Source organism: Pavona decussata, unplaced genomic scaffold (genome assembly GCF_977016875.1).
Source record: "Pavona decussata unplaced genomic scaffold, jaPavDecu1.1 SCAFFOLD_43, whole genome shotgun sequence".
NCBI lineage: Eukaryota > Metazoa > Cnidaria > Anthozoa > Scleractinia > Agariciidae > Pavona > Pavona decussata.
The window spans coordinates 100,349-125,672 of NW_028145465.1; the positions used below are offsets into that span (position 1 = coordinate 100,349).

The 25,324-nt window shown below is 38.6% G+C and overlaps 1 protein-coding gene across 1 annotated transcript in view; it reads left to right on the forward strand.

Moving 5' to 3' along the window:
* The first annotated feature begins 289 nt into the window (after positions 1–289).
* LOC146482798 (uncharacterized) overlaps positions 290–25,324 on the forward strand; it is a 123,737-nt gene continuing 98,702 nt past the window's right edge. The window contains exons 1-11 of the mRNA XM_085106703.1: positions 290–513; positions 5,227–5,589; positions 6,122–6,511; positions 8,143–8,305; positions 9,127–9,296; positions 9,749–9,982; positions 13,294–13,456; positions 14,229–14,401; positions 15,040–15,273; positions 17,231–17,351; positions 24,856–24,927. Of these exons, the coding sequence (XP_084962829.1) occupies positions 426–513; positions 5,227–5,589; positions 6,122–6,511; positions 8,143–8,305; positions 9,127–9,296; positions 9,749–9,982; positions 13,294–13,456; positions 14,229–14,401; positions 15,040–15,273; positions 17,231–17,351; positions 24,856–24,927 (2,171 nt within the window). The 5' untranslated portion in view covers positions 290–425. The remainder of the gene's footprint in view (positions 514–5,226; positions 5,590–6,121; positions 6,512–8,142; positions 8,306–9,126; positions 9,297–9,748; positions 9,983–13,293; positions 13,457–14,228; positions 14,402–15,039; positions 15,274–17,230; positions 17,352–24,855; positions 24,928–25,324) is intronic.

Below are 25,324 nucleotides of genomic sequence, written 5' to 3' on the forward strand. Positions count from 1 at the left end.
TTTATAGTTGATTTCTTAGTAGTGGATGAGTGCGCTTTACGTGGGAATAATCTATCAATTCTTGTGATCATTACCGGCTATTGTTTAACCTTGTTTTTTGAGTGCGGCGTAAGGGAAAGTTTAATGGTTAAGATGTTGCTTTTTTACAGACAGGAGATTATTTGTATCGTCGTTTTGGTTAACACGCTGACAATAGTTGGCGACATTGTTTTTCTGTCATACGTTATGAACAGTCAATAAATATAAATTACTTCAGATCGTCACTTGAGATTAGTGAGGTAGATTAACAGATTTGTCTTTGCCAAAATAAGGCAGTTATGTAATCTAGGGCAGTATTTTTAATAACTTGCTTTATTTGACCAATTGATTCTGTTTACCCTTAGGAGTCATTACTCCAGTAAAGATCAGTAATTTGAGCAACCACGATGGTGTATAAACACTTCTCCAGTATGGCAATGCTAACCTTGCTATTTGTGCTTTTTTGGAACAAGAACGGCGTTCTCGCAAGCCAAGGTAAGTTCACTTCATATTTGTTTTCCTTGTTCCAGTTTTATTATACACGTATAATCGTGGTGTTACAAGCCTTATTGCCATGTAATATGTAAAATGTACTCAATTATCACTTATGATAAGCTGTACAGTATGTCTTTATCAATGTCATAATATTCTGTTCAGTAATTATATCTGCTTGTTTGTGTAGAGCTGCGCGCTTCACGTTGATTAAATACTTTTGTCTTTAACAGAATGTGGTTCAGTGGTAAACAACTCGCTTTCAAGTCCTGGATATCCAAACAACTACTCGAATAATATGAGTTGCATTTATTCGGTTCCAATTCCATTAGGCAAGGCACCACGTGACTGATTTCGTAAAAGATCAACTTTACATCAACGGAATTTAAAACACAAATTCTTCCGGGGAGGGGGGGGGGGGGGGGGGACAGCGAATATGCAAACGAAAACGTAACATTACCGGTGAATTGGAACTACTGAATGTCACATAGATAAACCTTCAATTATGGTAAAACAACAGAAAAGCAAGGAAGACTACACGAGACACAGTCAGCAGTTTGTGATGATTGTAAATTTCTTTTACACCAAACTGGAATCAAGCGCTCCGAATGTTTAGTAGCCAATCAATTAATTAATTTGTTACACCTTTTAAACTGTTGTGAAAAAGAGCAGTTTTGGACGTTGCCTTTAAACAAACTATCCACTTGATTTTTTATCGACAAAGCAGAATTTTAGACTCACACCCCTAGAATTCATAACAACGAGCTCTGCGGAGATATTTGCACAAGGGGGTGATGTTGCTTTGCAGAGTGAAGGTTCCAAGATATATCTTACCTTTCTTGGAGAGCTCGGTTTTACTGGGCTCAGCAAAGCTCACCGCCACTGCGTAAAAAACGAGGCTGAAAACTTACGTTAGATGCTTTATGCTTCTACCTTCCAAAACATACAGCTTTGAATCATGGCATAGCAAAGAATTAAAGCAAAAATGTTTTGTCTGAGCAAAGCCGAAAAAACGTTACGCTTGTGGTAGCACCATTTTCTGCTTTGCAAATCACGGGTAAAAGAGATATGCTGGATTTATTCATACTGTCGCCAGTATTACTAAAAAAGCAGCCTTTGAAGAGAGTAAACTAGATTAGAGGAAGTAGTTTGATGAATGGACTGGCTAACACTTTTGATACATTAAAAAGATTTAGACTTTTTTTAAAATGCCCAACCACCTTACTGACTCGAAGTTGTTCCGATCTCTCGAGTAACGGTTCCCGTCGCAAAAACTTCCGGCCGTAGAATGTTTAAAATCAAATGCAAAGTCCTTTACAGATAAAATGAGAGGAAGACAGGCCCGGGTATAAATAGCTATGGTGAACATGCTCACATCAAATTTTAAACAAAGCGCAGGGAAAAGGTTATTGGCTTTGTAAAAAAAAATGGAGCTTTTTAAAGTCATCATAATTGCATTTTCTTAATGCGTGAAGTGAACCAGTAAGTCTATTGTTTTACTATCTCTAGCAATTAGTGTTTGGCTGCTTGAGGTCCTTTCGCCCTGGAAATCCTCTTTGAACAGTTATAACAGAGAATCCAAGTTCAAAACTAAAAACGAGCTTTCAAATTCATTTTAGGTTTTGAATACTTTTCGTTCAATTTCGGTGCTTTCTTTAATTTTTGGGAAAATGCACAAGTTCAAAATGGTAGATCCAAGACTGTCTCCATTTGGCAATCATGCGTAATTACCACGAAAACGTCGCGGACTTCATAGGAAACAAGTGTTCCTGTCATAGCTTTTATACTTACAAAGTTATGGAGATGGGGGAAGGGATGTGGAAACGCCCTTCCCGCCTTCCGGTCCAAGAAGACAAAAAAAAAGCCTCGCCTAAATAGGCTTACACCCCGGTATATGATAAAATGGGATGCTAGGAGGATTGCTTTCCCGGTTGTTTTATCCACCGAGAAAAGTGCCCCTACGAGACGAACTGGGGTGACGAGTTCTTTGAAGTCAGCCCTTCTCAACCAATCGCAACGTGGCTACCGCATCAGTGGAGCCATCACAGCGCGAGACTTGCTACGAGCTCGTGTTAGTCGTATTACAAATAACACAATGAAGTAATTCCTAGAGGAACCCGTTTGCCTCCAAAAATCATATTTTTGTCAGTATGAGCTGTTGTTTCCCTTCTCTTGGTTGATAAGACCGATGGTATTGGGACCTCTTATAAAGGATGATGGGATGATCTCTGCATGGAGAGGGTAGAACGCTTATTATGATCACTTCCTGCTAAGGGAGGATTTTTACTTCACCCATAGCGCCGTAACTTTAATATGATTGGTATTTTCCTCGTGTGAAATAATCGCGTTCAAGAGAAAATTTGAGGATTACCATTCTTTTTCGAGTAAAGAGGGTCGCCTTCGTAGTAGTAGTCTGTAGGTAACACTACTACTACTACTACTACTACTACTACTAGTACTACTACTACTACTACTACTACTACTACTACTACTACTACTACTACTACTACTACTACTACTACTACTACTACTACTACTACTACTACTACTACTACTACTACTACTACTACTACTACTACTACCACTACTAGTACTACTACTACTACTACTACTACTACTACTACTACTACTACTACTACTACTACTACTACTACTACCACTACTACCACTACTACTACTACTAGTACTACTACTACCACTACTAGTACTACTACTACTACTACTACTACTACTACTACTACTACTACTACTACTACTACTACTACTACTACTACTACCACTACTAGTACTACTACTACTACTACTACTACTACTACTACTACTACTACTACTACTACTACTACTACTACTACTACTACTACCACTACTACTACTACTACTACTACTAGTACTACTACTACTACTACTACTACTACTACTACTACTACTACTACTACTACTACTACTACTACTACTACTACTACCACTACTACCACTACTACTACTACTACTACTACTACTACTACTACTACTACTACTACTACTACTACTACTACTACTACTACTAGTCAATGAAACGCTAATAACTTTGTAAATTATTGTAATGATTTAAATTATCATTACTTTTAGTATCTTTGTGACCATTACAAGCATTTTCTGTGCCATTTTACATCACTGGTATTATTGTGCTCGACTAAGTGATGGTTTTTCGAACAGAAGTTCCTTTTTTTTCAGTAAAATTACTCAAAAGAAAAAGAAAAAGTGCCCATTGACGTATCAGTTGGGAACGGTTGCTAAGGAAAAATTAGATTGCTGTAACTCAACACACGGTTTGCTGACATTTGACCAAATTTGTTCAATACTCATTAAGTGTAGGTATCGCATATATAGTTGTTGACGTCATTAGACTGCATACAACGTCACGTGACCCAAGACAGAAAAATAAACAAAAAACAGAGTGGCTTACCTTTTGTCTAGAATTTCCTGTGACATGCGGCCGTTTCTAAACACTTTTGTAGAAATCTAAGCTGCGTTTTGCTTTACGACGAAAATAAAAAGAGTGATGATGAAAAGTGTGTTTATTTGACCACCTTTTTGCTTCCTATTACTTTATTATTTTTTTTATTTTTATTTTTGCATTACAAACTACGCTTGCGTTTAAGGAAAACAGCTTCTCCTTCACTTAACGCCAGATTCCCAGATTCACTGGGAGCTGAGCTGTAAAGCACTCACTTCATCGTTGTCAACAAGATGAATCTGTCACAAAGTTCTTGCGGTCGTAGAAAGAACTGAAACACGTGAGCGGATCATTTTAACCTTTCTTACTCCGCTATATTTTTTCAGCTTAAAATTTCCGAGTACAAATCTGTACCAGAACAACAACTTTTGGTTATAAACAACTGAAGCGGTCTCTTTATAGCCGCAAATGAGAATTGAGTAAAACAAATTTGAAAAAAAAAAAAAAGCAAGAGGAATTGACCAGTCGCGGAAGCCGGAGACAAAACGCACTTCGTATCAACCGCGTAACTAGGCAACGAGGTACGTAAATGGAGGGGTTTTTAAGAATTGTAACACCATGAGATAACCTATTTAGCCAATCAGAGCTTTTGCTGTTTGCAATCTATTTCATAAAAGAAATATTTGGCAAGATAATAAATATAAGTGCATACTACGCTTACACAAAAACGAACTAAGGAACACAAACCAAAGCGGACAATGCAAATTCCATGTCCTTTCCTTTAACTCATTTTCAGAAACCAGCTTTGGGGCGAAAATTTATAACGCAAAGAGGAGAAACCGATCAATAAAAAAAGGACTCCGAGTTTATAAACAGCGATTATCGGCAAGCCAAATATGAACGAAAAAATGAGCAAGCAGATATGATGAAAGTTGTGCTAATGCCAGACCAACTCGCAGCATTTTCAATCATTCCTTTCCCACATTTTGACCTTTAACGTTTGTTGTTCCTCAGCCTTGGACCCATGCCTAAGTGAAAATTACAAGTTACTCAATTCTACTAACCGTCTTGTGGGAAACACTGCTCAGAGCATGAAAAAGAGTGACAAATCTATGGTTTGTCACTCCGATAAAACTTCGTAGCAAATGAAGAAAGATCCTTCATCCGCCTTCTTTTAAAGCACGCGCTTTCTCATAGTCTTTCTCTGTAGTTTCTTTGCGTTTATTAACCTTGTAGCATTTTTCATTACTTCTCGTACACCGAACACTGTTCCATTATAGCATTTGACCCATGCAGCAGTTACAAGCTCCTCAATTCGCCCAGTCGTCTTGTGGGAAACACTGCTCAAAGCCCACTAAAATGTGACAAGAATGATATCAACCCAGGTTGGTATCGCTTCACTGCTGGTGCTGGTAACAAGATGCCAACCTCATGCCCACTGAAGAATCGCTGTGGTACGCATGCTCCAGGATGGCTCAATGGAAATCATCCTACCGTGGCGGAAGGTATAGTGACTCGCCAAGTTTGTTATCACTGGTCAAGCAGCTGCTGTAACTGGAAGAACAACATCAGAGTGAAAAACTGCGGAGCTTTTTACGTCTACGAGCTGAAAAAGCCGCCTGGATGTTGGTTTCGTTACTGCGGTGAGTATGAATTTCTGTTGCTTTAGAAACGCACAGGGCTTCCCGAGACCAATTTTGCAAGTGTTATTTAGTTTAACTAAATGGCACAAGGTTAAGGTTTTGTGTATATCATTATTCCACAAATATTCATTATTGCATTTTTGACAATTGTTGAAGGCCACATATGTTTTGGCACTTAATGTTTCTATTTTTGACTTTAAGTATTAGTAACATGAAGGTGACAGATTTATTGCTACAAAGTATTTTTTCGAGTTACCTTTTTTCTTAGATGACAGCACAAGTGAACTAGAGCATGCGCATTCAATGAATGGTGGTGTATTGCTAAGGACAATAGCTCAGTCCAGGTTCCGAGTAACCTCTTAATAGATCAACAAACCTTTTTGGTAGATCTTTTTCAACGACTCCTCCGAAAACTGTCCCAGCTTCAATGTGTTGAATTTCTTAACAGACGATAATTATCTAAAATTGTTTGTGCTGAAATTAAAGTGATTAATCTCTAATACCAAGCACTTGCGATTCTGTGTCTTTGTAGGAGAGGCAACTGAATGTGAGACCTATAAGGCACTTAATCAAGCTGACCGTGTACAGAGTAACTCAGATCAAAGCAGTGTCAAATGCGACGGAAGAGCACCGGATAACATCGTGTCACCAGGCTGGTATCGTATGACTGGGGCTAGTGGTGACCAGATTCCAGAGAAATGTGTTCCCATGAGACGCTGCGGTACTTATGCTCCAGGTTGGCTTAACGGCAAACACCCAACGCTTCTGGAAGGTGTAGTGACACGTCGAGTTTGCTATCACTGGTCCAGCAACTGCTGTTTGTGGAAAAACAACATTAAGATTCGAAACTGCGGTGTTTATTACGTGTACGAGTTACAAAAGCCTCCTGCGTGTTCCTTGCGATACTGCGGTAGCAATATAGGTGAGTAATAGTTGTATCTCTGATGTGGTGCTGCGGGGGGGGGGGGGGGGGAGGGGTTAGTGCCTCTGGACTGTTTGTTGTTTAAAGACTGTTCCAGCTTTAAAGAACTGGTTAAGCTCAGCAAATTTTGGTGCTTGTCCAGTGACTATCTATTTAACTGGTCAAAGATATACTAATCCCACGGCGAAGAATAGAAGAGAAAGACAGGTGAGCAATGAGAAAAAAAGATTTAGCTCATTTTTAAAACTCAAGTGATGACATGAAAGACTTGAGGTTTTGTATCCTAGAAATACGCTAAAAATATATAACTTACATGGTTCTCTCTTTCTTTTACATCAACGACCTTGCCACCACCAACAATCACGCCAGGTATAAAGGATGGGAACAATCCACCCCCTCCTCGGCCCAAGAAGGCAAAAAGAAAATCCCAGTCCAGTTGTGAATTTCAAAAGAAAACCTGAAATTTCCATGCCACTATAAGTAACATTTGATAATTTATACTTTTTAATGTTGTTGACGACTAACGGCGACTGAATTGTACTGATACTCTAGCTAAAAATGTTTTTTTGATCAAACGTTAGTATAATTCTTGCGGAATAGAAAAACAATATCTATGTATACGTGCAACAATGGTCAAAGTACGAACACGAGGAATCCAGACAGCTGGGTGAAAATTATCGCAACGTTATCATGTACATGTATCAAAAAGAACGTGAATTAAGGACGTTGTCTCCTAATACCGAGGTATTTTTGCACAGGATATGACTATGTGGGAATAGCAGATCTTAGTAAGGGTTATTAGAATCCAAAATAAATTCTGGGGATAGCCACGCGTTTTTCAGCAATTTTTAAACGATGATAATTCTTAAAACTGTATAATACACAGCAACGTATGGCATTTTCCTCCAAATTGAAGCTTTATCATATCCAAAAATTGCGTGGTTATTTCTAATTTTGTCTTTTTAGTTTCCAGTAACCTTTGCTAAGATCTCCTTTCCCCGAATAGTCAGAAATATATTTTTTTAAAGAGGCACCGTCCTAAAGAAATCGAGTTTATCGGACCATGCCGAGATGCGCAGAGCGTATGCACAGTAGCGCCTTTACTTTAGCTAATCATGGTATTTTGTCTTTAGGGAATGAAATGAGATTACGGTAATTAACGCCTACTTGAAAAATTTTATCTTTTGAGGGAAAACTGTGAAATTTTATATAGCTTTTCTTCTGTAGAGAAAGTGGCCTATTTTGGAATTTGTACTGGTTTATTATTCTTTACGAAGATCACTAGAAAAGTACGCGTTTACAACAGTAACTTTTATTTATGAAAACATATCAACTAACTTGAGAGCCATACTGCTTTAACATCCATAAAGATTTTCCGGTTGTGATATTTGTGTTCGTGGTGACCTGGACGATACTCGGTGTAAAAACCTAAAAGTCACTTGTAGGTCTTGCAGGTTTTAAAAAATATGGCAAACAAAAGGTATGAAATCTGGTACAACAATAGTTTGTGAGACAAAAAGGTAGAAAACAAAGAAACCATGTCACAGAGTTTTTTCACCGAAGATAGCCAGTTATCTATGTACTTCAGTGTTTTATTTTTATTTATTGAATTTCCCTTTCGCCTTTAATAGATTGTGGCCCAGTTATTAATAACACGCTTACAAGTCCTGGATATCCAAGGAAATACTCAAAGAATATGGCCTGTAAATCTTCGGTTCCTATCCCAGATGACATGGCGTTGATTATTAACTTTCAAGATTTTGACGTGCAGCCCGGGTTGCATGGATCATGCGGGTATGTTAAAATTATGTTGTCCTGGAAATAACGTTATAATTAGTGAGACATGATTATGTACAAAAACAGACTATATACAAGGCCTTGTGGAAATTTTCTTCCAATCAAGGACCAAATATAAAAAAGAAAAATCTTCACGGCATTTATTTATTTAATTCGATTTGAATAGATCTGAATTTTGTGAAGTGGAGACTGTAATTGTTTAATTTATATGTCAGACAAGTTAAGCGCCACATTTTAATGAATAACATTTAAATTTGAACGTGTCGTCATATCTCACCCAGTTATTTAGGGGATAATTTAGTGAATTTACGAAATGATGGTGCTATTTCTTTGTCCAGTCCCATTGAAGGGGTATTAAAGGCTGCTTTTTCTTCGCGGATTTTCTGTTTAAAACAGAATTGAAAAAAACAAAAATCAAACAAACAAAAGAAGAGACCAGCTGTTAGACGTTTTTTCTCTTTAAGCAGCGTGTCTCATATTTTAGTTATCCTAGCAGAAGAAGCCTGATTCCGGATTCCTTGATTGTCTGTTGGAAAAGAAAAGATAGCAAGCAAGAAATAACACACTTGAGTGAAAAAACAAACAAAAAAAAAAAAAACACAATGGGCAGTGGAAGAGAGTACCAGCAAGCCCTTCTTATTAAACGTGTGAAAGTGTCACGGAACACGCGAAAGATAAAAAAAAATGTTTCAATAGGCTCACATATCGAAAGATGGGACCGTCTCTAGAGGAAGTGATCTATTGGTCACAGCTAAAGAATTTTTTTTCCGATTCCGCCACATTACTCTTCGTCATTGGAAAAATTATTTTCCTTGCAGTTATGACTATTTGAAGATTACTAATGAGAAGAAAGAGTCTCTCGGCGTGTACTGTGGGAAGATGACTGGAAAGTCTGTTTCTGTATCTGGAGGCCAAGCAGTAATAACATTCCTCTCTGGTTATTATGTAAGAAGACGATTTCGGTTATCCTTCACCACTGGTTCACCAGGTAAGAACATAATAGCTGAAGACATCACAGACATTTAAATTATAACAAATAATAATAAATAAAACGGCAGGTACTTACTTAAACTTGTTTCAAATATCATGTCATCATTGTTAACTTTACAACAGCACGAAGTAGCATGGGAAATTCCGTCTGAGAAACAGCTGGGAAGCTGCTTCAGCACTTGCAGACAATTAACGCGAAATATAAGGGGCTAGACAAAAAATGCACTCCTAAGAACTTTGCGACAACCAGACTTTGCTCAGCGCCATTGAAATCTTTTGCGGCTATTGTTTATTTGACCTACTGTATCTAGTTGTTACATCTAGATTACTTTTTTCTCTCCAAGACGACTTCCTTCCTTTGTTACTCTTCTTTCAATTTATTGTCAGTATTAACTGAGTCATTAATGAGAACTGTTGCACTGTTCAGTGATTTTATTATGCTTGTTTTAGTCTCACCAAAGGTGGTGTCGCCAGCACCTGTTGTGCGATTGCATCCACACGTCGCACTCGTGTGTACAGCTAACGGAACTCTTCCCATATACATGGCGGTGATAAGAAACTCAACAACTCTGGTAAATAAAACAAACACTGCACGCATCCGGATAAAGGAGGAGGGAAACTTCACATGCCGAGCAAGAAGCAAATATGGAAGCGACGAGAGGAAGTTCATAGCAGTTCTTGACGGTGAGTCATTCATATTAACTTCTCTTACTGATCTAGCATTTTTTTAAAACGTTTTACAGGAGTGTTCCTGCTAAGTGAATAATACAATTTAGCTGCATTTCAAGCTTCATTTCTGTGCCGCATTTTGTTATCTTTTGTTAAATTCAAGTTTCAATCCCTTGGTCTTTCGTCGCTTTTGAGTGTATGGAAGACCTTGTTAACTGATTTAGTGTTCACAGGCATAAAAAAAAAATATTTCAGCAGTGAGTTGCTTGACAGGCAGAGAGAGAGAGAGTCTTTCCTGCTCCACCCGCTTTTTAAAAAATAAAATACGTTGCCAACTTTTTTAGATTTTCATGGTCATTCCGGGGTTCTTGGCCAATGGTGCTGATACGAAGGTGACCCTCTTCACTCGAAAAAGAACTGTAATCCTCAAAGCTTCTCTAAAACGCAATTATCTTACGGGAGGGAAATACCAATCATATTAAAGTAACGGTACTATGGGTAAAGTAAGAATCCTCTCCTGGTAGTTAGTGATCATGATAAGCCCTCTATCCTCTCCATTCAGAGATTATCCTATCATCCTTTATAAGAGGTCCTAATTCCATCCGTCTTTTTAACCAAGGGAAACAACAGCTCACACTGACAAAACATGCAATTGTTGTGGGCAAACGGGTTCCTCTAGGAATTACTTCATTGTGCTATTTGTGACACGACTAACACGAGCTCGTAGCAAGTCTCATGCTGTGATGACTCCACTGATGCGGTAGCCGGGTTGCGATTGGTTGAGAAAAACTGACTTCTAAGAACTCACTTCCCCAGTTCGGTTCGTAAGGGCTCTTTTCCCGGTGGATAAAACAACAAAAAAAGCCCTCCCACCTCCCATATACCGGGGCTTTACCCTATTTGGGCCAGGCTTTTTTTTCGTCTTTTTGGACCGGGTAGCGGGGAGGGGGATTCCACCTTCCCCCCTCCATAAATTTGTAAGGATAAAAGATATGACAGGAAGAGTCGGAGGACAGATAGTCCGTCTAAAGATGTTTCCTTTGGGGTTCGCCAAGTTTAGACGTCACATGGCGTGGTAATTACGCATGAGGAGGCAATCTTGGTAACCGCAATCTTGGATCTACCATCTTGAATTTGTGCATTTTTACAAAAATTTAAGAAAGCACCGAAATTGAACGAAAGTTTTCAAAATCAATAAAAGAACCCTAACATGAGCTAAAACACAAAAGTTACTGTAAGAAAAGTGATTTTTTTTTTCATTTTAAAAGTTCGGGAGGGGGGGGGGGGGGGATTATTGTACCCGCGGCGACTTTGAACCTGAATAACTTTACAATATTCGAGCAAAAGCCATGAAACTTTAGGAATTTTTCACGAATGATGTGGTCGATTAACGTTCACAGAACGTAAAATTAAATGTAATACTGATCGAACAGCTTAAATAATGTTATTGCCCAATATTTCGGTTGGACAATACTAACCTTCTTCAGGGGCTGCAAAAGCAAAAAGCTTCTTCAGCCCCTGAAGAAGGTTAGAATCCGCCATAGAAGACAAAAAGATATGATCGGTCTAGTTGCAAATTTCAATACAAAACGGAAATTTCCATGCTACTTAGTAACATTTGATAAGTTTTACTTTTCACTGTTGTTGACGACTAACGGCGACTGATTCTACTGATACTGTAGCTAGAAATGTTTCTCAATCATACGTGAACAAAACTCTTGCGGAATAGAAAAACATCTATGTATAAATACAACAATGGACAAAGTACGAACCTGACGAATCCGGACACCTAGGAAAAATTATCACAAGGTCATCATGTACATGTATTAAAAAGAATGTGAATTAAGGACTTTGTCTACTAATACCGAGGTATTTTTACACAGGATATGACTATGTGGAAATAGCAGATCTTAGTAAGGGTTATTGTAATCCAAAAAGAAATTTTGCGGATAACCACGCATTTTACAGGGATATTTAAGCAATAAGAATTCTTAGAAGATGTATAATACACAGCATTATATGGCACTTTTCTCCAAATTGAAGCTTAAATAACTCCGAAAATTGCGTTGTTATTTCTAATTTTGTCTTTTTAGTTTCCAGCTAATATCGTCTTTCCTCGAATAGTCAGAATAATATTTGTTTTAAAAGGTATCGTCCTCATGAAAGAAATCCGAGTTTTTTTCTCCAAATTGAAGCTTAAATAACTCCGAAAATTGCGTTGTTATTTCTAATTTTGTCTTTTTAGTTTCCAGCTAATATCGTCTTTCCTCGAATAGTCAGAATAATATTTGTTTTAAAAGGTATCGTCCTCATGAAAGAAATCCGAGTTTATTGGACCATGCCGAGATGCGCAGAACGTATGCGCAGTAGCCCAAGGCAGCCATATCCTTATAGCAATTGACACATAAATGGATAAAGAAGGGTATTGCCACTCCAAAATTGAGGAAACCTTAGATTTAGCTAATCATGGTATTCTGTCTTTAGGAACGGAAATGAGATTACGGTAATGAACGCCTACTCGAACAATTTTACTTTTTTGGAGAAACCCATTAAATTATGTATAGTTTTGCTCCTGAAGAGAAAGTGGCCTATGTTGGAAGCTGTGTTGGTGTATTATCCTTTACAAAGATCACTAGAAAAGTACACGTTTATCACAGTAACTTTCAGGTATGAAAATATATCAACTAACTTGAGAGCCATAATGTTTTAACATTCATAGAGATTTTCAGGTAGTGACATTTGTGTTCGTGGTGACCTGGACGATACTCGGTGTAAAAACCTAAAAGTCACTTGTAGGTCTTACAGGTTTTTTTAAAAAAAAGGCAAACAAAAGGTATGAAATCTGGTACAAGAATAGTTTGTGAGACAAAAAGGTAGAAAATGAAAGTATTGAAGTTCAAATGAGGCCTTAAGCTACAGTTCGGGTAAAACGTTATTAAAAATCCAAGCTTTCGCCGATCAACGGCATCATCAAGGATAACAGAAAATATTCCGTGTACAGCTTATATACAAATAAATGTGACGTAAAATGTATGAAAGGTGTAAAATATGTGAAGTGTATGAGAAATATAAAATACAAATATGAATAAAATGAAGGATGAAACGATTTAATGAGCGAGTGTCACCGATGTATAAAATAGTCATTAAAACAAATGGTCCGCAAATTCGTTGCATTCCTCTCGGGAGTTGAGGGAAGGTTTGTACTCTTTTATGTAAAATGCTTGAAATAGGCGTAGATTTGCAGGATCGTTTTCCTGTGCAATGATCTTGATTTCATGTACAGTGTTCAATCTTTGTTTATTGAATTCAACTTTTGCCTTTAATAGATTGTGGTCCAGTGGTTAATAACACGCTTACAAGTCCTGGATATCCAAGCAACTACCCAAGGAATAAGTACTGTGAATCTTCGGTTTCTGTCCCAGATGCCATGGCGTTGATTATTGACTTTCAAGACTTTGACGTGCAGCCCGGGCGGCATGGATCATGCGGGTTCGTTAAGTCGACTTATTGGCAGTTATATTGTCCTGGAAATATAATTTTTATAATGAGTGAGACATGTATAAGGCGGTTCAGGCTTTAAAAGGATTATTTACAAGGCCTTGTGGAACATTTCGCTGAATCAAGAAGTAGAATAGAAAAAGAAAGCTACAAAGGCAGGCCGGCGACACACCTGGCGATTTTATACGCCGATCGCCTCGATCGGCAAAAATCGCCAGGTGTGCCCGATGCAGCGATTGCGATTTTCGCCGATTACCGCGATCGGCGTCTGTATAAAATCGTCGACATCTGGAATGTCAGATATCGGCGATTAAATACGCCGGCATTCGCCAAGTGTGCCCGTTCCCGAGATTTCGTACGGTCATTACTGCAAATCATCAGTAAAGTCAACCTATCAGGCTGGGGGATTTTATCACATGAATTTTTAAAACTGCCACATCGCCGCGATCGGCGAAAAAAGTGTGTCCGCATCAATCTCTGGCGAAAATCGCTTGCGATAATATCGCTGGCGATCAAATACGCCGCAATCGGCGTATAAAATCGACAGGTGTGTCGCTGGCTTAAAAATGATTTTAATAGAGCGATAATTAACGAAAACAATTGGCCTTCAGACACAGAAGCCATTATTGCCCTTCCCTGGTAAACGTGTCAGTTGAGTTAATGTGAGCTATAACCTTGGATAAAACTTCTTTAGCGCGAAATTCATAGCCGAGTATGTTAGGAAGGGTATTTTCGAGATCGTAAAGAAAATTTTTCGTTGTAGGTTTGACTATTTGAAAGTTACTAACGAGAAGAAAGAGTCTTTCGGAGTGTACTGCGGTGAGATGTCCGGAAAGTCTGTTTTTGTACCTGGAGACCAAGCAATAATAACATTCTCCTCAGATGGTAGAGTTGAAAGAAGAGGATTTCGGTTATCCTTCACCACTGGTTCACCTGGTAAGAACATACTAGCTGAAGACACCACAGATGTTAAAATTGCAATGGAAAATTTCGTGTGACAAGCAACTGGGGCAACTGCTTGAGCAGTTGCAGAGAAAGTAAAATATTTGCGGCTAAAAGATTATCCACTTCTATATGAATCTTACGACAACCAGGTTTGCGTCCAGGTCTCAAGAAATGCTCTCATGGTTATGGTTTGCACCCCTACATTTAGTTGCTACACCCAGCTTCGTTTTTACGTTTTTGAAATTAAGGTTTACCTTTCTTTTTTACCTTTTGTTATTTTACAAAGACCGTCCCCTAAATTCAGTCTACCTTTTGTTATTTTACAAAGACCATCTCCTAAATTTAGGCTACCTTTTGTTATTTTACAAAGACCATCTCCTAAATTCAGTCTACCTTTTGTTATTTTACAAAGACCATCTCCTAAATTCAGTCTACCTTTTGTTATTTTACAAAGACCATCTCCTAACTTCAGTCTACCTTTTGTTATTTTACAAAGACCATCTCCTAAATTCAGTCTACCTTTTGTTATTTTACAAAGGCCACCTTCTAAATTCAGTCTTATATCTTTTTATTAGCAGCGTTATGTCATCAACGACCAACGGTTTTCAATCTAATCATCCTTGTTTTAGTTCCACCAAAGGTTGTGTCACCAGCTCCTGTTGTGCGATCGGCGTTAAACGCCTCGCTCACGTTGTGCACAGCCAACGGAACTCTTCCCATATATATGGCGGTGATAAGGAACTCAACAACTCTTGTCAATGAAACAAACACTGCACGCATCCGAGCAAAGGAGGAGGGAAACTACATATGCCGGGCGACAAGCAAATATGGCACTGACGAGAGAACGTTCATAGTTGTGGACTGTGAGTCACCCAGATTATTTCTTTTAATTAACACACACTTGGAAAATCGTCCTCTTGATGTTTTTTCATCAGTTTTTCATATATTACAAAATACTTATTCGTCTTGGAGAACGATAATGATCAGCATGACGTGCAAGGAGAACTTTTTCTACCCAATTTTCTATTCTGATACTAAAACTCTTTAAGTTTGATAGTTTTAAAGCGAAGAAAACTTAACGTAGACTTATTATGGTCAGCTCAAAATGTTTCTATGAGATGCTGACGTAAAGTTATAGATGCATTATAACTTCAATGTAGGAACCATTTTTGATCCACCAGCACTCTTTTTTGTTATGTTGAAGGTTTGCTTTTGTTGTTGTTGTTGTTTTTTTTTTTTTTGTTTTTGTTTTTTGTTTTTTTCCAAAAGTTTGAAAGTATCAATGAATTAAGTGAATGTTCGAAATAAGAGATCTTACAAACATGTCTATTGGTAAGGGTGAATTTGGAAGGAGTCAGACCCTCTATAATTATCCCTAGGCGCAAAATGTTTTGTTTTAGGAAAAAATAAAGACGTTCCTCCAAGAGTCAACAAGTTCACATGGTACCGGCCGATTTTCGACCGGTTGAAAATTCGCACGATTAGGTGCTCCGTTCACACGGAACCACGTTAACCGCGTACGAAAATTTAGACGCCTGGCCGTTCAGAAATTCGACCTTCAAATTCGAGGACGACTTTTTAGCCGTTACGGTCGAAAATTTGATCGGCGAGGTATGACAACTTGACTACCTAAATTTTTCTACGGCAATGGCATGGTTGCATGGATGCGTGGTAACTCAGCTGGAACAAGAGAGGGAGAAACTCTAGATTGCGAACATGGAAAGTGTCTATATATTACTCACTTTGCTTCGAAATATCACGGTCTATAAAAATGCAAAATGTTAGCTTGCAAATGGCTATGACCTACGAAACTTTCCAATCACGAATGCGACGTCGTGTTGGCGTCCTTTTACAGTCTGAAAACCGGATTCAAAAAATTTGTACAGCTATCTGAAGAAGAAACAAAGAAAAGACCTTGTGGCAATTTTGCTAATAGCATCGTCGTGGCTGATGAGTGGCGTGAAAACTGTCCAGTGTCCAATCATAAAATTTTTTCAAGGTCAGACCTTTTCTGCAGAAGCAATCTACAATTATGAGATCCTCAATGAATGTTGAAAAACCAGCAGCTTTAATATCTATCACACGAGGAGAGATACCTAAAGGTTACTAATGCACTCGGGGTAGGGAAATCAACTGTGTTTGAAACGCCTTTAGGCGTTGAATCTTTACCCTGTTTATTGCTACCATCGTTGGCCTTTCTTTTCCTCGACGCCATTTTGCATATAGTAAAGAAGTGGTCTGCCCATTGGCGAAACCGCTGTCTGAAAAAAGTTTAAATCCGTCATGGTTTGTCATTTCTATGTGAACAGAACGAAAATGTGTGAACGGTTCCGTGTGAACAAAATGTCCGGTGAAATCTTTTAACCGGTGTAAAATTCGTGCGGTACCGTGTGAAAGTAGCTTAATGCATATGCAAAAAACGTGTAGACGTTTCAAAGATCGAGTGTGCATAGTACCCACCCACCCCCCAGGACTAGATGTGGTCAACTCGCTCTGAGAACTCAAAACTATTTAAACTCCCAGTTTTCAAAACCTCTCTTATTTGATATGATTAATGATGGATAGACGGACGGCCGGACAGACAGACAGACAGACAGACAGACAGACAGAAAAACAGGGAGGCAGGCAGATTAGAGTGATCTACTGTTTTTAGTTCACGGATTTTAAAAAGGACTGTCTTTTTTAACATATCAACAGCATCAACAAAACAATTACCTTGTGTGTTAATTTACGTGATTCATGTATACATAAAGGAATAAAAAAGAATACACGTTAAATGCTACTCTTTGATATTTCCTTTCCGTTGACCTCTTTCATCAGCATGCCCGGAGCCTTGTGTTTGTTCACCCTGGCAGTACGATCGCACCTTGATAAGTGTTTCGTGTGTAGGGAAACAACTGACGTCTATTCCTGGACCATTACCAACCGATACTGGAATCCTGTAAGAACGCTCCTCTATCAATAACATAAGCACAAAACAATCATGGGTGAAATTCGAACCGGAATGACACTTCCACGCTCATCATTTGTTCGCATTTATCAATATTTGCTCAAATACAAAACTAGTAATTTCACTCCAGACGATTCAAATTCTATTCAGTTTCTTTTCCTAGTGGCTTAGGAAAACTACTCAAACCAGCTATCCCCTGGCTAAATGCAGCAGTGCTATCAGTTCTCATACATCTCATTGATTTTTGCGTCCTCTGACTGGACGGAACTTGGCACCTGGTAACAAAGAAAGAAAGAAAGAAAGAAAGAAAGAAAGAAAGAAAGAAAGAAAGAAAGAAAGAAAGAAAGAAAGAAAGAAAGAAAGAAAGAAAGAAAGAAAGAAAGAAAGGAAGAAAGAAAGAAAGGAAGAATTTTTAAAGAAGTGTCAGATGTATCAGTTAAAAACATCTTTGGTATAAAAAGGACATCGCTATTTCCGATGTTTTATTAATCTCACAATAGAATAAAACGAGCTTTTATCTGACGCATTTCAATGAACCAATCCATTGAAGCATAAGCTGGTTATTACTTTTTCCTCCTTTTGCTATGTTGTCTATGAGCTTCAGTTTGATAATGCGTTCCATGCTCAACCTACTATGCTTAAATTCTGTTCCCAGTTCCATCAAAAGATTAATTTATTTTAGCTCTGACATTTTCATTGGAAAGACGGCTGATGATTCACCTTATTTCAGAACTCCAAGTTATAGGGATTTTTCTTTTTTTTCGAATTCATTTTACTTTGTCAACAAACGAGGCAACAATGAAGAATAGAAAGTTTTTGGCACTCCTTTCTTTTTCTTTTCTTTCTTTTTGTTTTAATCTTTGATGTCTTAGTGGGAACGCATCAAAACATAATGATAAGGGCGTCTATGATCGAGATAATGATGATTGTAAGAAAAAAGATTATAATAATTGTGGTAATTATGCCTGTGTCCTTTACGCATTTAAGAGGGAATGTCTACTAACACCGAGCGAGGGGTGGCACATGATAAAAAAAAAAAAATGAAGGTCCTTCATAAATTGACTAAGGATACCCTATGGTAGTTCTAGTAACGTGGTGGTTTTGATTTCTTAAATTTTTTTTAACCCGGAAAAACAATAAAATCTGTTCGGGCCCACATGTAAAGAAGACCACCCAAAATAGACGTGTCCCATGCCTTCTCTCAACTTCGCTTTGTTTGATTCGCATCGATAAAAAAAAAAACCCTTTTAAGATTGAAAATGTGCAGTTGAAGTGTTTACGAATCGTTTGAGGCAAATAATAGATGTCTGCTCTAGTTTTGAAGGTCATGGGGAAGGTACTGATAATTACTAAGATTGGCTCAGTCGAAATTCTTAATTTGGCGCACTTTTTCAGGAGAGAGTTTCCCTACCCGGTAAAACACCAGATCACTTGATATTTAGAATTCTTGATTGACGAAATGCCGTTCTAAAACCAGGTTTAAAAATTAGTTTCGGGCTTTCTATCAGCGCTGAGACCTAATGCTCTCAAAATCCCGATAACTGCAACATTAATCTGTCAACAATTGTAAACAATAAGCATGTTTCTGTCAAAATCGCCGAAGACTTTTGTAATTTTTTTCTTGTTTCCCTCAATATTACGATGGAACATAAAACAGGAAGCTCATATTTAGCTCACCTTGAATAAGATGTTATCTAAGTATCAGTTTCTTGGCGTAATGTACAATACAAAGCCATCATAGCTCGAAGGGTTGATAATTGATCTCCCGATTGACTAATGACTCTAGCTGGTATCACATTCACGTCTCTTGGCAAATGCCAATTGAATGGGCAAAAATCCTTTGACGGTAACAAAACCCTGTCGGCTCAAAGAAAATATTAACAAAAATGCCTAATTTTTAAGTTCTCCACGGTCATCTCAGAAACAGCCGAACTTTACAATCTTCCATTTTCGACTGTTTTTGACATTTTTTCGGCCCGCAACGGCTTCCTTTACTGTCTTTACTTAGGAGTGATTGGTTTTTCTTACATAATGGCCAAAATGAAAAAAAAAAAAAAAAAAAAAAAAAATCCAAATATTAGGACGTCTGAAACTAGTTCCCTTAACTTATTTGCACATGCAAACGTGACTGTTCACGTATTAAGCAGCTTTTGAATTTCACCGTGAACAGTGATGTTCATTCAGGTTCACGGTCTTGGCGTGTGCGTGAATTGTTTATTCACCAAAGATAATTGATACTACTTAGAGCTTGAATGATGTTTTAACGAAAGGAAATTGAACAGATACCGGTATAAGGTGATTTAAGAAAAGTTTTTGCCGCAGTTTCTCATCCAGAATGACGTTAGTTCTTTTAGCATGTGTCGAATTTGCCAACATGAAATAACAGCTAACAAAATGAAAGATATACAGACAGATAAAGAGTTCCGTGATCACTATGACTAACAGTACCTGAAAGAGGGTCGGGTCCATCAATTCCTCGTTAACAAGATCCTTTAAAAAGTTCAGTTTTCTGTTTAATCGTGAATTTTCTCTGATCTCTAACACTTTTTTTGTCTAAAATGTGTTTATTTTAGTTACAATGATTTACTGTAGTCTTATAAAACACCGCCGTTCTGATTAAGATATTGTCACGCACCTGATGGACATATAATAATGATGCGGGAACAATTCACCAAATATACGTCTCTTTATACAATAAAATTTCTATATTATAAAACACTTTGTAATTTTTTTGTAATTTGCCGATAATTTCAATCATTCTAACGGCCATTTTGGTCACTCTGTGAAATTTGCGGATGCTTCAATTATCTGACAAGGTGAACAGGCAGAAAAAAATCTTAGTAAACCGTTCAAATCTTCCGTTGATGCAACCCTAGTGCAGAACCGTTGAGACAACAACAAACGTATTGCATACCTCGTGACAATCTACAGGACAGACACGTTTCGGGACAACACTAGCAGTGTTGGAATAACTGATGTTTACTCCGAAGTTGAGCTTATCTTAGCGTGGGCGTGATCCTTACTTCCTCTACATTTCTGCGTAGACCGTTATAGTCTTGCCACAAGTCGTCTTCTTATGCACCGAAAGAGTAACCAACAAGGCGAGTCGTGAGGCGAACGCCTGACTGGACCTCACGTAAACGGACTTGAGAAAGTCTAACGTAGGCCATTTCTCCTGCCTATCCCATCTCAGTGGGAAACTAGCCGGTGCAGAGGTGCTAACCAATGACGAGATCCACCAGGGCTGTATAAACATGCTGCAATACTGAGAAGGTGAGAAAAGCAGACCGTGAGATAGGCAAGTCCGGTCCATAGCTTTATTGCAACAAACCGGTGTACTGTCTTTCGGTTAGTACACCTTAATTTTGTCATATACGCTGCCCTCCTCTGTAACTGAACAATGGGCCAATTTAGTTTGGAAACAGCGCAATCCAAACGCAGCCTGATCCCACGCAGTCGTTTTTTTCAGGGACATCGTATTACCTGCTCCCCTAAAAGCGACTGCGTGGGAGTATAACCCAGACGTGATTAGTTTCTGTCTTTTTCGTCGCTGATATTTTGAACGTTGAACTAATCACTACATAAATCAATAAGTGATGCCGTGACCCCAGGCCTATTGTGGATGCTACTGAGACGATACAGATAACAGGCCAGAAACTGCAAGCATTGGAGCCCGAGCCCTATGTTGCATAGGACTCCCTTTGGCTTGTCCTTTTGCACAGTTCAGATTTAGAAGATAAAATAACTTTATTATATGACATCAGGAGCTACATTTAGGCCTTTAGACGCAGTAAATTCATACTTGGCATCTACAGACGTCAGCCCTATTAGGTCTCAGCTAAAACGCTCATCGGAAAATGCAAGCGGGCGAACTTTGATGGTGAACAGAGGTGGCTGTTGTCAGTACATGCCAAGAAATAACACCACATGAGACAGGCGCCCTGTTTCGCGCAACACGTTCATCAGACACGCTGCGTCGCCAGCTCTCTAGTGATAAACATTCCGATGTCGCAGGACACTTGATGTGCTACACGAACTTAAACAGGAGTTTGTATTCACTGTAAAGCAAGCAAATCTTAAGTGGAAGGCCCACATACCGGCGCTCTTTCAACAAAGACTGCTGCAAGGGTCGACGTCCTAGAGCGACCTGAAGAGTTATCAGTTTTGGTTATCCGCGAAAACCTAAGTGTTTGATTCAGTAAACGCGATATATTCCTTGGCATGTCAGCATAGCCCAAACTCAATCTAGACCTGTTTTTTTTTTTTTTCCTTTTTTGTCTTCTGAAGATGGAGAGGGAGAGGGAATGCCCCTCCATAACTTCAAAAGTGTAAAAGGCATGGTAATGAGACTTTGTGGAGAGATAGTACGTTTAAGCATGTCTTCCCTGGGGTCCGCAACGGGACATGATGACATCATACGACAGCTAGACGTGATGGAAGCGGTCGGTCATGTGGCCAACACCAGCACTCTCTAGAGCGCGAGACGAGAAGTCCTTTGACAGAGCTTTAGTAGACTATGCGGAGAAGCTTGAGAGACCAACCACGCTGTTATCAGTGGTCAGCTGAGTCAGTAAGAGAGCGACAGACAAGATATGGTATGGATACTGGAGTCAAGTGCGACACGAAGGACTAGGTTCTAACTCAGAAGTCCTATTTGACAGCCAACCGGAAGTAAAGCAGACCCTGTATGCAGCACTTGCAGGATCAGAACTTCGTGACATAGATACTGAAGCGTGATGAGTTGACCTCAGTGCCTGGTGAAGACTAGTAGTAAGCAGTGGAATCGTCTCGATCTACAACTTGAGTTACTACATCGTGAAACAAACCATTATTTAATTTATTACAATACATTCTACCACAGTGACAAATGATCCAGTTCAAGATCAATGATCGATGTGTGTTAAAGTAGCTATAGCAGCCTTCACAGCAGGTTTCTTCTGGCACCTTGCCTCGGAGAACCAAAAGCCGATATCGCGGTCGCAACATACGGGGACGGCTCCATTACCAGCCGCTGTTCGGGAAAATAAGTACGCGCTCATACCCCCCCCCCCCCCCTCCAACCTCACCCCACCCCCATTTTTCTTTTTACCATTAGGAAATGTGTTCTTCCTTTGGCATTGACCTCTCAACTGCAACAATTCGATGGGAAAAGCCATGCATCGATAAACTGCATTCTCTTTGTCAAGAATGCGCATGTCAGCAGTCAGAGGCATGCTTCTTTTCTAGCTGATAACATCATTTTGTCTCATTCCCAAGAGAACAGTCAGGAACGAAACCGTAGTGACTTTTGCACGAAGGCGAAAACTAAGGTGTTAATAACACTTAGTGGTTCTAACAAGAAAAGTGTTCCCCTAGGCTTCACCTCGATCATTAAAATGCAAAGATTATCATATTCTAGCGAGGCTTGCATTGTGGCTTCTTTTGGTGTGTATAAATCATCGGTCCTGTCCACACTTTTGTAACAATTTCATTGTTTTCAATTTGTTTTTCGTTTTCATCATGTCAGGACACACGTTGCCCGTGCGTTTTCCGCGCAACATAGCCGAACCTAACGTCAGGTGAATTAAAGCGTGACATTTTATTGCGTGACTTATGAAACAAACTGACTCGAATTAGGGCGCTTTCGCTTCAAGTTATTCTGCGAACGGCCCAGTAACGACATCTCGAAGCAAAAAAAAAAAAAATCGTTTCGTAATTCAAAGAAAAGCAAACTCATCTCGATTTTAAAGGATCTTCAAGTCGAAAAGAAGTGGTCCGATGGTAAGTCATTTAAGTTGATTGTCGCTCCATCGCAATGAGTGAGGATAATTTATCTTGTTGACTTCACACATCAAGATGGCTATATAATAACTGACGGGATACAAACACAAGCAAATATCTTATTTAGACAATACCTTATTGCAGTTAGCAAAACATGACCTTTCACTGGTGGTTTACAGCCGAATGCCAAGGTAAACTACATGAAAGTTCAATAGTTTCTCTTAGTTTGGTTGCAGTCATGTGCAGTTTGTTTACACGTTGATATTGCGATTTTCGTCATTTTGTTAGCGCTAAGGCTCGGCGCTGGTAAACAGCCCGAAACTATTTTTTAAACCAGATTTTCGAGCGATACATCCTCAATCTATAATTTTAAATTTGATGGGATTTAGTGTTTTACCGGATCGCGAAATATTCTATTAAAAAAGTGCGCCAAATTCAGAATTTGGAGCGAGCGAATTTTTGAGATTCTTTTGTAGCTCCTCATGGCCAGGAAAATTCATCCACTGGAGTATTTTTGGACTCAGATACTTTATAAACACTTCAAAAACAAATTTTCCGGGAGAAAACTGGGTTTTCTTTAATGCGAATTGAACAGAACGAAGTTTACGAGAAGGTGTAAACCATGTTTATTTCGGGTGTTTTTCAAACCACGAGGGGCCGTCACTGTTTTTTCCATTTTATTTTTTCTGGTTTAAAAAATATATTTCAGGAAAAAACATCCTTCCACGTTTTTAAAACAACCATGGGGTATCTCTGAACGGAATATGAAGAGTTTTTAATTTTTCATCATGTGCCACTTATTTATGATTTCGCTCGGTCTTAGTAGACTTTCCCTCTTAAACGTTATTTAAATCTAATTAAATCGACGATTATTCCTTGTTGATTGTAAAGTAACGTTTCCTTACATAAGTCGTCTCGTGGGGACTTGTCTGATTACAAAATAGAAGATGTAGCTTTTGGACTTTTTGCTAACATCAATCATCTAAAATATCTAGGAAAAGAAATATATGCAACTAAAGAAATGATTGGAAATGTGGTTAGCCAGGATTTGAACCGGTCGGCTGCCTTAACCACTCAGCAACTGATTGGAACCGACTACGCTGGCAACATGGCTGTTTATTAACTTATAATGGAAAGCTCCTGGTAGACATTTTAACTAATTTTATGCAATCAGGATCACCTCACTACTCTCCCGCTCGATCGGTGATAAACGGCCAAATCCACCAAAGAGAATTGATTTCTAGTCCGCTTCCCCCTTACTGACTAGAAAGGAAGAGGACTCCCTGGAAAATATCACTCAAGAAAAAATAAATATATAAAATGGGATCATGATGATGTAAATTCTGCATAAACGATCATGTAGAAAAATGAAGGCAATGGAACTGCAACTTTGTTCAGAGAGTCTCTAAATCTCTTTATACTCTTAGAATATTAGGGTCTTACCCTATATTTTGTTTAAAGCCTTACATGATAGGAGAAAGCTCAACGATTAGCATGAACATGTGATAGTAAAAGAAGTGTGATTATAATGAACATGTTGGTATAAAATTTACTTATCTTTTGGCTCCTTTGAGAAAAAATGATTTTCAAACAAGACCTTGTCATTATTATTTATTTAGACAAAAAAATGTTGACCAACACTAGTAAAGATGTACATGCATACCTTATACTACACAACGTAAGTAAAAATAAGACACATAATAGCAATCATCAAGGTGTGATTATTTGTTGACAGGAACTTGGCTGACAACGAGCTGAAGGAACTGCCCAAAGGAGTTTTTGCTAACAATACCATGCTGGAGTGGCTGTAAGTATAACTTCTTCTTTGTTTGTAAAATAATAATCGAGGGGCTAGTGTTCCTTGAAAAGAAATATTGCGTTTGTGTCTCCTATAATAAATTACAGTTTGCAAATGGAAGCGCATACTCTGTACACACTGGTTGATCCGCTGGAATTACCTTTGGTTGTGTATCGCATACTACGTACGATTAAAAAGTCTAACAATTGCACGTGGTGTCACTTACAGAAAATTTTGTATTTTCCTTAAGAAATACTACTTGGTGGGTGTTCTTTACGGGTACACCATAATAGGTATCATTCGTCGGCCCCTGGGGCCCGTTTCTCCCCGGTAACTTATCGGGCCCGGTAAGTGGCCCGTTAAGTCCCCGATAATTTTACGGGTGTTTCTCGAAACTCCCGTTATT